General features: G+C 43.6%; 2 protein-coding genes across 2 annotated transcripts; both read left to right on the forward strand.

Annotated features, from left to right (window-relative positions):
* Nucleotides 1-656: 656 nt before the first annotated feature.
* LOC148540523 (cholesterol 25-hydroxylase-like protein 1, member 1) lies at nt 657-1,457 on the forward strand. Its single transcript, XM_088444722.1, has one exon. The coding sequence runs from the start codon at nt 657-659 to the stop codon at nt 1,455-1,457; it is 801 nt and encodes a 266-aa protein (XP_088300848.1).
* A 1,631-nt stretch (nt 1,458-3,088) lies between these two features.
* LOC148540524 (cholesterol 25-hydroxylase-like protein 1, member 2) lies at nt 3,089-4,030 on the forward strand. Its single transcript, XM_088444159.1, has one exon. It carries the CDS (start codon nt 3,089-3,091, stop codon nt 4,028-4,030), a length of 942 nt encoding a protein of 313 aa, XP_088300285.1.
* The last annotated feature ends 9,331 nt before the right edge of the window (nt 4,031-13,361 follow it).

Here is a 13,361-nt window from a genome sequence, read left to right on the forward strand (position 1 = left end):
ATATGAGCATTAATTCGCTAAAAGCATCTACTTGCAATGCACAGGAGATTACTTTTGTTTTTGGGATGGGACTGATTGAAGAGCAAATATGAGGAGGACAATGAACTTTGAGAAATAAAAACTTTGATAGTGTGTCCGGAAGTATGGAACCACTGAAAGTAGTGAACCAATGTGAAATAATTGCCCATAGGAAATAACCCTAACTTCTGGCTGGCTGAAAGCTTTCATAGCTCCCCACTTATCAGAAAGAATGGTCTATCCAAATCAGACAGCTTATGGATTTAAACAGAAGCCCCTCTCTCATACCCCATCACACTGCCACGTCATGCTCATCCTAGCACGCTGCATGTTACACTGCAGGGACTGCACTGATATCTAAGAAATTCACCAAGAGCGGGTTATAATTAGTATGTCATATTTACAGTCCGAAAACGAAAGGCACTTGAAATCGAGAGTAATGTGCTGTTTTCTTTCTGCCAGCTTAGAGAAGCATTTTATCCTGTTCAACTAATCTGCAAGTAAAACAATTGCTTATTCTTCTAACAAAATGAGATTGTTCCACAGGAGTCTGAAAATCTCCAGAAAAAAAAGTCTTGGTCTGTGGATTAATGGTCAGATAAATTGGGCATTAAGAGCCTCTAAACTCATAGAACACAATGAACTCGTCAAACTCCAGCCACCAGCATCTATTTCTTCAGCCATTCTGGGATTACATTCTTACAGAGTTTGGTGATCTAGTGAGTGGACCTTTTTTCCCAGTCTTGTTGGCATTCACTGGCTATATGTGCTTCAGTTTTCCCTTTGCTGTTATAGATATATTGGGAGAGAAATGGCAGTATTTTTACCAATACAAAATTCAGAAGTCTATGCGCCCAACAATAAGGATGATGGCCCTCTGTGTCTGGAAGTCTGTGTCCAACTATGTGGTCTACGTCATCCCTACTGTACTTCTGAACTGGCTGTGGATGCCACTCGTCTCATTGCCAGTAACTGCTCCTTCTGTGTGCACTCTTCTTGGAGAAGTTTTGGGCTGTCTACTTTTGTTTGACTTCCAATATTTTATATGGCACATACTACACCATAAAAACCACTGGTTGTACAAGAAAGTCCATGCTGTTCACCATAAGTATAATGCTCCATTTTCATGGTCTAGTCAGTACCTTGGGGGTTATGAGCTTATGTCTGTTGGATTTTGGAGCAACATTAATCCCATTCAATTAGGGTGTCACCCATTAACATCATGGACATGCAATGTGCTTAGTATTTGGATGTCAGTAGCTGATCACATAGGCTATAATTTCCCGTGGTCTCTTAATCATATCCTACCCTTTGACTTATATGGAGGGGCACTGGCCCATGATTTGCATCATCAAAGGCCAGACACAAACTATGCCCCTTTTTTCCGACACTGGGACCTCATTTTTGGAACATCTTATTCTACAACAGAAACTGTATAACATTGAAAGCTAAATCTTAAAAAACTGCTTTTGAGTGAAGAGAAACTGAACAGTGGATTGTACATGAACCCACAGACCAACCAGAAAGCCAAGACACTCACAAAGACCTGTGAAGTTGCTAGTTATCTGTAACTCTGTATGCAGCAGGATACAGCCACTGTATACTTGTATGTATTTCTGTTGTGTGTTTCATGCAGTTTACTCTGGCAGATCCACACCAAATATGCATTTTACAATATGCCTAATTACTACACTCTAGAATAGGGATGGGAAATTAGCAACGCCCCAGATGTTGTAAAACTACACATCCCAGCATGCCCTGCCCAAGTTTTACTATTTGGCCATGCTAAAAATGTTGCAATGCACGCTGGGATTTGTAATTCAACAACAGCTGGAGGTCCGCTTATTGCCCACCCCTGCTCTAGATCTGCCAGATCTGGTTAATTAATGTGTGTTACTGTTACTGCGGTCAAAAATATGGAAAAAACGTGTTTTTTTTTCCAATATGACAAAAAGTGTGTATATGTGTGTGTGTGTATATATATATATATATATATATATATATATATACATATACAGTATATGTGTGTATATATATATATATATATATATATATATATATATATATATATATTTTTTTTTTTTTCTTTTAATTATTATTATTTTTACTTCACAACAATAAAAGCCAAGCTCCAAATGTACAGGTGGTGCACTAAATCAATTTTAAAATTAAAGTGAGTCTGTTACCTGTTCAAAAATGTTCATTTTCCCATTTGGTATTGATACAATTAAAAAAAATATTCCTGTGAATGTTGAAATCATACTAAAGTGAAGTACACGTATATTCAACAATTGTGTTGGAATTAGTAATTGCTTTTACAAAGAAAAAACAACAACAGTAAAACAATCTAGAATTACCATTATATATTTTATTAGGCTCACTTAGACAGGTATAACATTATAAAGGTACGATATTTCACTAAAAGCTAAACTAAATTTCAGAAGTCTGAAGTGGAGGCACCCTAATATATCTAATACTGCTAGTTATCAACACTTTCCCACCTGGCATTCAAAATGTGACGTGCTTACAATACGGTGACTGTTATATGTTACTAATTAGTCTTTAAGGAAATGTAAACTTACATGTGGAATCACATTCATGATAATATTATATAGTTATTAATATCATCAGTAGAATCATACCCTGTGGGTTAAAACACTTCTGTCTTCTGTAAGAAATAATTCAGTGGTAATATAACACTGAGGCAGTATAGTATTTCGCCACTTGAAAGTAACAGGGTTAATTTGACAATGGACATATTAGTTGCTTGTATGACAATTCCTTTAAATGCAACTAATTATTTTGCATGCATGTGTATTAGAGCTTTCATATAACATCATATATGTTTACTGGCCGCAATTAGAAGCTGATAATTGTGCCCCTTTAAAGCAGTTACATTATCCTCCTGGAACCAGGCTGTGTTGTCAGGGAGCTGGAAAGGGTCTGTATTGTTGGGCTTGTGAAAGCTGCTGGATGGGAGGGGGAGTCAGCTCAGCGCCATCCAAATGAATAATAAAAAGGAAGAACCAATGCAGCATTTCCCTTGAAGACTATATCTAAGCAGGTGCTGATGATGGAAGTCTTCTCCTGTCTGTACCCTGTTTTAGACACATACCTGCACAGCAGACCTCTTCTGCAGCCACTGTGGGACTACCTGCGGCTCCATTATTCTGATACTCTCAGATCTCCACTGTTTCCAGTAGTCCTTACAGTATCATGCTACATTACCTTCTGCATTCCTTATCTCGTCTTTAACGTCATGGGTAGAAGATGGCCGTTTATTCACAAATACAAGATCCAACAAGACAGAAATCCAACTGGACCAATGATTCTCCATTGCCTCGGAGTGACTTTGTACAACCACATGTTTTTCATTTTCCCAGCTGCTGTAGCCCAGTGGTACTGGAGACCTCCATGTCCTTTGCCAGAAGAGACTCCAAGCATTTTGGACATAGTTATCGGGGTAATGGGAAGCCTTCTGCTTTTTGATTTGCAGTACTTTATCTGGCATATGATCCACCACAGAAACAGGTGGCTATACAAGACATTCCATGCCATTCATCATGAATATATGGCTCCATTTTCCTTAGCTACACAGTGCCTTGGGGGCTGGGAACTGGTGACTGTTGGATTCTGGACCACATTAAATCCTATAATCTTCAGGTGTCACCTTCTTACAACCTGGATATTTATGGTATTCCATGTATATGTGTCTGTGGAAGACCACTGTGGTTATGACTTCCCCTGGTCCACATGCTGTCTGATGCCATTTGGGATATATGGGGGGGCTATAAAACATGATCTGCATCACCAGAAACCCATGAGCAACTATGCTCCCCACTTCACACATTGGGACAAAATCTTTGGCACTCATGCAGACTACAGTTCTGTCAAAGGCATACTGGAGTTTGCTACCCCGAATAAAACCTGCTGTGCTAGCACAGAGGAGGACAGTCTTTATGATGAAAGTGTATCTCCAACAGACAGAGTCGCTGGGGAAAGGATCATTTAAATTATATATGATATTAAAACAGTTTCTCTTTTATATTTTAATACTAATGTGTTATTGTTATTTCATAAGTAAACTTCTATGATCTAAATCACAGGTTCTCAAACTCGGTCCTCAGGACCCCAAACAGTACATATTTTCCAGGTCTCCTAACAGAATCACAAGTGCAATAATTAGCTCCACTACAATATGTCAGTGAGTAATGATTACACCTGTGCACCTGCTAGGTGACCTGGAAAACGTGACCCGTATGGGGTCCTGAGGACCGAGTTTGAGAACCTGTGATTTAGATCATAGAAGAATGAAACATTTAATCTGTCAGTATTAAAAAGGTTCAATCTAATTAAACGTGATGTACTCGCAGGTCGAGTCATCGCAACAGTGGGCGCACTTGATGGTAGCCCGAATTTGCATAAGTGCTCGGAGACCCAATTGGCTCCGAGCAAAATTATGCAAATTCAGTCATGGAGTGGGCTGCGAGGGAGCGAGATGCCGTGTAGTTACCGGCGATTTATCGCCATAGCAACGGCATCTCGCACCCTTTGCAATCAATTGGATTGACCCCTAATCAGTAATAGTATGATATTGAAATAATATCTACATTATTCTCAACATATAATTTCATATTTGCTACAAAGTTCAATACAAAAAATATATAATAGCATAAAAAACAACAACAGATGCCAGTCACAGGAACAGCCAAATAACAACATCAAATCTTACTACCCCAGTGTTATTAGTACTTCAAAGGAAAGGGAAATACCTGAGCACTAGTAAGATATGTATGAAATGGATATAAGAAGAAAAATAAAATATAGATTTATTAATAATCCACTATCTATATACAATAAATCTCCTAAAGACAGTAGTAATTGTATCTCATGTGGAGGTGTACCACTGAGAGTATATTTACATTTACACAAGATAAAGTATTTTTGATCAGTGTAATTTCAGTATAAAACTAATACTGAACTGAATTACAGACTAGGACCAAATATACTGTTCCCTATGATCATAATATATTTATTGTACTAATACTATATAATGCTTGGTGACAATATACACATATAACCTATAAGGTCAAAATATGTGTTGATGTAATATACTGTTTGTGGACAAAACATGCATTATATGAAGTCTGCAACACATAAGGATCTCATAATATATTTTGATGAATGCTGTGCTATATTGAGTGACATAAACTGTTTATTATTGAGATCGCTGCAAAATGTATTGAGAATTATTACTCTGATTATATTATTGTAAAGCTAATATTTCGCCTGCTTATACAGTATTTTAATTGCGTTTACTATTTTTGTCTGTGTATGTTCAAAACTTTGGTTTACTTTTATAACTACAGTAGAATAAAAGTGAAAAGTGAAAACAGGTGTATTCGGGGAATATTGCGCAAATATTATTTGATAATTAGGCCCCTAAGTATACTTGCCCACCTTGTCATTTCTCTTCCCGGGAGAAGCCCGGGTAAGAGAATCAGGAGGGTGGTGACAGGGGCATGGCATGACGATTCGCGTAATTAAGCCCCGCCCCCTCACGGCAAAATCACAGCGATTGACTAGAATTTACATAGGGGGCGGGGCCAAATGATGTGATTTATGAAACACGTCATTAAGCCCCGCCCCCTACATGGAGACCCGCGATTGGCACAGACATTCTCCTCATTCTGCCCACTTCACTAGGAAGTGGGCAGAATGCTGGAGAAATGCCTACCCTTACGGGGGAGCGGGGGGTTACCCGAAAAATCGTGAGCCTCCCGCGAAAACCGGAAGGGTAGGCATAAGTGAGAAGAGATTTCCAGGATGATTTCCTCCACAATATTACATAAAAAAAATATTTACCAAAATATAGCAGTGCAATAGGCAGAAGAGAATGATAAATGATACTGTAAAAAAGCTCTAGCACCATATGAACTACTGTACTGTACATCCCACATGTGTGATCAACAAGGTGTCTCTCACTTAAAAAAAACAAAAAAACAGCATTAATATAATGAACAGAATACATGTAGTTTTCATATGTGTTTCATTGCTAAATAAATATATACATAAGACATCAAACAAACCTCCAAACTGCTGGATGATGGTACTAAAGGCATGTGTGCTCACTAATGATTGGAGCAACATGCTGAAATCAAAGACATTGCTCACTGGTACTATGTACAGTATATATAACTAAAACATTATTTTAGCTGATAAATTAATAGTCAGGTATGTTGGTAAGTGCCTTTGAAAAATGACAGAAGATTACTGATTCATGTTTGTAAAAGGTAAGGCAGATATCTATATAATAAGCGAGAAAGTGTATTTGTCTGTCTGATTGTTTGTCCTTTATGCACTGCAAGAGTTTTAGACCTAGCTCCACCAAATTTGGCATGGTGGTGTAGTTTGACCAGGGTTATGTTTTTGATTAGGTTTGAATTTCGTCAGGGCCAAACAAAATGGGGACACTGTTAAATTACACAGGTTCCAGGGCTGGCTCCAGTGGAAATTGGCAGTCTGCCAAAAACCTGTGAGAAGCTACAAAAGTATCCATTTAACCTCAATCTGAGCAAACTTGTTGACTCATGCAAATTCATATTAAACCCATGAACTCTGTGTTTGAATGCAAGGGTGTAACTAGAACTTTGTGGGCCACATAGCAAGATCTTAAAAGAGCCCGCCCAAAGGTAAAAATAAAACACATACATTTGTCCCCATACAGAGCTCACTCTGATTATGCCACACAGAGCCCATTCAGGTTATGCCTCTCAGTAATACCCCTTATACACATTATGCCACGCAGTAGTAGTGCCCCTTATACATAATCCCACACAGTAATGCCCCTTACACTACACAGTAATGCCCTTTACAGATTATGCCACATAGTGGTAGTTCACCATATAACACATTATTCCACACAATAGTAGTGCTCCTTACACATTATGCCCCCCCCAGCAACTCACCTCCCTTTATCCCTCCCGCAGACTCTCGCCTCTCGCTGTGAGCCATCAGCAGCCAGCAGGTGTGGATTTGGGACCCTTGTCACCAGCTAATTACAGCTGGTGCAGCGGCAAACATGGACAGCCATCGTGATTTGAATAAATTCAAATTATGCAGGTTGCGAGCCAATCAGAGCTTGCGAACCAGCAGCCAATCTGGAGCCTCCACTGCTGATTGGCTGCCAATCTGCTAGCTCTGATTGCCTTGCGACCGGTGGCGCCATCTCCCCATGACTGCCTACCAGTGCGCCACCTGTAATCACAGCTGACACCTAGACCCCCCTCATCGGCCCTGACTGGACCAGCCTACCTTGCGTGTGTGACTGGGTACAGAGGGAGCGGCAGGCCACAGAGGCAGCTCGGGCACTATAGCAGCCACACCCCTTGCACCCATGGTAGTTAGGCCACTGTTTGCATGCATGTTACCAAACAGTGGGGTCCTTTTTAGGATCAATGGAATGGGGTTATAGGCGATAAAAATGTAAAGAAATAACGGCTGCAGGTGTACTTCAGGGTCCAGTCTTCAACCTGGGCAATGCCAGGTATCTCAGCTAGAAAGAAATATGGACAATTTGGAACAAATAATGTTAGATTAGACAGATATTCTTGGATTATAATAAAAATATATTTTCACAGTAGGAAATTTGCATTTGGTATAAAGATTTGGGGTCTGAGTCAGAGTCGGGAATAGAGTGAGATATCTCTCTCAACTGTGAACCCGAACAAACCATATTGCAATGCAAGGGGTGTAAATACATATTTTTTTTTTACATGTGGGGTAACTACTGTCTGCTTTTGAATGTAGCCTACAAATACTGCACAGCTTTATTATTACTCTACAATTTACGTCAGTTTGTACACCTCCCTCCCAAATCTAAATCTCTCTGCACATTTTAAATCTGCCCCACCTGCAGTGCAGCATGGTTTCACCAAGATGATCAGTTGAGAGAGGTATCTCACTCTGGGCCTGATTAAGACCCGGTCGCAAGCGCTGAGCGCTCGCAAACGGGTCGATGGTGGCCCAGAGGCACTTGTATGGAAGGGATTTATCTAGACAAGAAAAACATACACAAAATAATTCCCTCATCAGACTACAATAAGGCCGTAAAAAGGTCAGCATTCTATATGTAAATAAAATGCTGAAGACTCAGGGCTGATTCAGAGATGCACGCAGTGCCCATCGCTGCTGCAATCCCATACGCAGCGAACTTGCGAAAATATGCTAATGACTCAGCCAATGTCTTGTGCACAGAGACGCCCACTGCTTGCATCTCTCTGCACACGATGGTGGTTGTCTTACATCTGACACTTAAGTACAAAAGCAGAAACACTTCTGAGCAAGCCTATGGTGTCTCAGTAAAGGCATAACAAGTCTGCACTGAGGGCGGGCGCTGACCACTCACCTTTCTCTTTTGGAGGCTTCTCTGAGGTGATCGGCTGTGGCAGTCTCATCCCGGCACGATCAGCATCAGTCTCTACACTGAGAGAGCTACACTCTGCGGTTCGTGTCTCTGATGCTGGGAGGCGCGGCCCATGGTTGTCACTCACTCCCAGTAGGCTAGGCATGTTGCAGCGTGATTCTGAGACACATAAGTGTAGCTATTGTGGGTGCAGGGGGAGAGCTTGGCCCTGAGAGGACTAGTCGGGCCATGTAGCAGCTGCACTCCCAGCACCAACAATAGCTACGCCTATGTGTCTCAGAGTGAGCATCTCACCTAAGATGCTGGAGCCTCGCCAGCTGCATAGTCGCAGAGTTCACTAGGGCACGCCCAGAAAATGCGACCACCGTTTCAAACTAATTGCTGCATGTGTGCAGTGCTGGATTTGGCGTAAGTGCAGCAGCAAAATAATCACTCCACTGCATCTGACATTGTTATTGGGTCCACCTCTGAATGAGGCCCTCAGTTACATACATTTGCAAATATATGAATGCTAATTGGTGGCTTTGAAAACTCACTATTTAGTAAATATGTAAGCGACCCTTTTACCTCTATGTCTGTTAGTTATTACCCAGTCTTATTTTATTACTGTTTGTCCCCAATTGTAAAGTGCAATGGATTATGCTGGTGCTATATAAGTAACTGATAATAAATAAAATAAATAAATATACCCCTTAAAGTCCTAAATCAGTGAAATTTCTTGAATCATGGCGCTCTATGGTATCAGCATTTATGTTATGAAACCACTAGGCCAGTGGTTCCCAAACTTCCTCATAGGGTCTCAATAATTTTTTCAAGGCACCCCATAGCCAAAATAATTACCGGGCAGTCCCGTTTTTTAAGTAGTTGGGTCAAAATAATGTAATAAGTATTTAAAAAAGAAAGAGAAAAACTGTGCTATTCCTACCCATTTGCCCCCTCTGCCTCTCTCCTATTGCCCCTCCGTCTCTCTCCCATTGCCCCGTCTCTCTCCCTTTGTCCCCTCCATGTCTCTCCCTTTGCCCCTTATACAGTATATCTCTCCCTTTCCCCCCTCCATGTCTCTCCCATTGCCCCTTCCATGTCTCTCCATTTGCCCCCTCTATATCTCTCCCTTTGCCCCTTCCATATCTCTCCCTTTACCACCTCCATGTATCTCCATTTGCCCCCTCCATGCCTCTCCATTTGCCCCCTCCATGCGCCGTTCTGCAGCATCGCTCTTCAGATTAGACACTTCCTGTCTGATCTCCCACAACGCACTTCATGTAGGACCCTATTCAGCAACAGGAAGACTCAGGATGCACTTCATGTTACTTTACAGTGACAGCTCTACCCCCGCTCATCACAACATCTCCCTCCCCCACAGCTCTGCTCTACTCTGCGTTGCCAGGGATGCCGAGCGGGAGCAGGTTCTAATTAACCAGGATTGCTGGAGGGGCCCGGCGGGGGCTCTGGACCAATGCCACCCTACCCTCCCTCTTACCTTACAGCACACGCTGCTGTGTGCTGGGCTGCAGTGGGAGACTGCTTGCGACTGCTGCAGCAATTTCCTCTGCCTGTGGTGGGGAGCGATCACACTGATAGTGCCCCCCCTCCAGCTTAGCGCCCCCTCCCCAGCGTGCAGCGCTGCACAATTCATTTTTTTTATCCTAAGGGGGTGTGGCCACACCTCCCGCAATTAGGTCATGCCCCCGGGCCCAACACAGCTCTCAGCGATGCTGCGTGTCTCCAACCCCTCTCCCACCCGTGCAAAAAAAAATAATAATACACTAGCAGGTCTCATTAGGCCACCGGCTGCTGCGGCACCCCGGTGACAGCGTCGGGGCAGCCCATGGAGCCGCGGCACATCGTTTGGGAACCACTACCCTAGGTCAAAAGTTTCTTATTGAGAAATTTAGCAAATATTATTAAATTAGTAAGTGAACTGTGCTTATCCTGGTTGGAGGGAATGAGCAGGGTTGCGCTTCTGTTTGCCCACATATTTTATGATAGACAAAACCAGTGCTGGTGGCTGCCAATCACATTTAATTGATTTGGTCCTGGACCACTAACCCTTGACACCCCTGCAAGTGCCCTGCAGCTCCCCAGGATGCCACGGCATCCAGTTTGGGAACCACTGTCCTCAATAACCCACAGCCACAATACCAACACGCGAGTCAGCAGTAGTTAATATGCGTCTTTGGACTTGTTACTATGACAGCACAATCTTAACATTAGTACATTTCTGATTTTAGCATTAACATACTTTCTATGCACATGCATTAGAAATGCAAATACAAGTCAGACTTAAAGGCAGGGGTACTTAGGAGTTCATAGCTAATAACTTTGTCCACTTCTTTATATCATAGATACAGATGTGTGTTCTTACCACAATATTGGATATAGTGCTCCGCCATGTTATAATTCATTCATAATGTACGTGTTCTCGCAAAACATGCCTGTTCATTTATATGATATATGTAAGAAAATAACACTTTCAATTGCGGAAAATTTGCATAATATTAGCCAAAAAGTAGCAAAGAGCCGTCTATCCATAAGACTAACAATGCTGCTAAATGTGCAAAATGATGTCACACATATAATAAAGTGATCTATGACATACATGACAATGGGCCTGATTCAGAGATGAGTCAGAGATGGGCACAATGCTGATGTTTATTGATTCTCGGTAATCTGCGCAAGTGTCATTAACGTTGTTGCTCGCAGTGAGGATTTATTCGCAAAGTGATTGACAGACACTGTTTGTGGGCAGTAACGGGGGGTGGGGGACACTGTTTTCGGGGCATGTCTCAGCCTGAAACTGCGATCCCGTACGCAGTAAAAATGGCTCCGGCATCTCAGCTCCTGCAGCAATTCTGGGTGACCATAGAAGTACTCAAAAGGCCAATTATTGATTAATCTGCAACTGATGATGCATCTTTGTGCGCAGTCGCTTGGATTTGCGAAGCTGCCGGCGGGTGGCCGAATACAAATCCCAGCGGCTGTGATATTTACATGTTTTCGCACAGCTGATGGGTACAGCTTCGCAGCTTCTGTGACATCTCTGAATCAGGTCCAATGTACAGCATGACATGATTCTCCACTTTTAGCCGTGCTCTTGATTAGTCTTCACACACTCTGCTACTTTTTCACTAATATTATGCTACTTGCCATAATATTATGCTTCTTTTTGGGTAATGTTATGCTACTTTTTGGCTAATATTATGCTACTTTTATGCAAATGTTCATGCAATTGAAAGTGCTATGGTAGGCAGGGCCGGCCCTAGCCCAATTTTTTTGGTAAGCGAGTATATTTTTTGGCGCCCCCAGGCATATTGTTGCGCGTGCCCAAACAAATTAAGGGGCCGTGGTCTCATGGAAAAAGCCATAACCATGACACACACCCCTTTCTCGTCACTCTGGGAACAGTGCTTTCCATTCCATATGCACCTTAATGCAGTCCCCCTAGTAGTGCCCCTTATACAGTACCCCCAGTATGCAATGTCCCCCAGTAATGGTCCCTCTTATGCAGGCCCCAAGTAGTGCCCCTTATACATTGCCCCCAGTAGTGGTCGCCCTTCTGCAGGCCCCCAGTAGTGATCCCCCATAGGCAGAGCCCCTTATACAGTGCCCCCAGTAGTTCTTCCCCCTCTGCAGTACCCCTTGTGCCCCAGGAGTGGTCCCCCTTATGCAGTCCCCCAGTAGTGCCCCTTATATAGTACCCACAGAAGTAGCCCTCCCTATGCAGTGCCCCCTGTAGTGGTCCTCCCTATGCAGTGCCCCTTGTGCCCCAGGAGAGGTCCCCCTTATGCAGGACTCCAGTAGTGCCCCCAGCAGTGATCCCCCCTATGCAGTGTCCATTATACAGTGCCTCCAGTAGTTGTCCCCCCATGTTCAGTACCCCTTGTGCCCCAGGAGTGGTCCCCCTTATGCAGTCCTCCAGTAGTAGTCCCCCCTATGCAGTGCCCCTTGTGCCCCAGGAGAGGTCCCCCTTATGCTGGACTCCAGTAGTGCCCCCAGTAGTGATTCCCCCTATGCAGTGCCCCCAGTAGTGGTCGCCCCCTGTGCAGTGCCCCTTATATAGTGCCCACAGTATAATCCCCCCTATGCAGTGTCCCCAATAGTGGTACCCCTTGTGCAGTGCCCTTTAAATAGTGGCCTAAGTTGTAGTTCCTCCCTATGCAGTACCCCCAGTATTGCCCTTTATATAGTGCCCCCAGTACTAATGCCCCCAGTAGTAATGCCCCTTGTTAGTGTGCACCCAGTAGTAATGCCCCTGTTAGTGTGCCCCAAGTAGTAATGCCCGTTAGTGTGCCCCCAGTAGTAATGCCCCGTTAGTGTGCCCCCAGTAGTAATGTCCCCTGTTAGTGTGCCCCCAGTAGTAATGCCCCCGTTAGTGTGCCCCAAGTAGTAATGCCCCTGTTAGTGTGCCCCCAGTAGTAATGCCCCCTGTTAGTGTGCCCCCAGTAGTAATGCCTCCGTTAGTGTGCCCCCAGTAGTAATGCCCCTGTTAGTGTGCCCCCAGTAGTAATGCCCATTAGTGTGTCCCCAGTAGTAATGCCCCCTCCTAAGTGTGCCCCCAGTAGTAATGCCCCCATTAGTTTGACCCCAGTAGTAATGCCCCCGTTAGTGTGCCCCAGTAGTAATGCTCCCTGTTAGTGTGCCCCCAGTAGTAATGCCCTGTTAGTGTGCCACACTCACACACACAAAACTCCCCCCCACAATACTTACATTTAGCCCCGATCCTACGTCTGCTGCCGTCCGCCACTCCTCGGAACCATGAGATGTCATGATGTCTCTCCCATATTGCCCGTGGGGGGGGAGTCGGAGCTCAGGAGTGAGCTCCGACTGTCGCGGCCGGAAGGGTGGGGGGAGTGTGGCGGTCGTGGCTGCGAAGGAGGGGTGGGGAGAGAAGGAGTGCGGCAGCGGTGGTGCTAGGGTG

Source organism: Taudactylus pleione, unplaced genomic scaffold (assembly GCF_031769625.1).
Source record: "Taudactylus pleione unplaced genomic scaffold, aTauple2 ptg000019l, whole genome shotgun sequence".
In the NCBI taxonomy this organism is placed as follows: domain Eukaryota; kingdom Metazoa; phylum Chordata; class Amphibia; order Anura; family Myobatrachidae; genus Taudactylus; species Taudactylus pleione.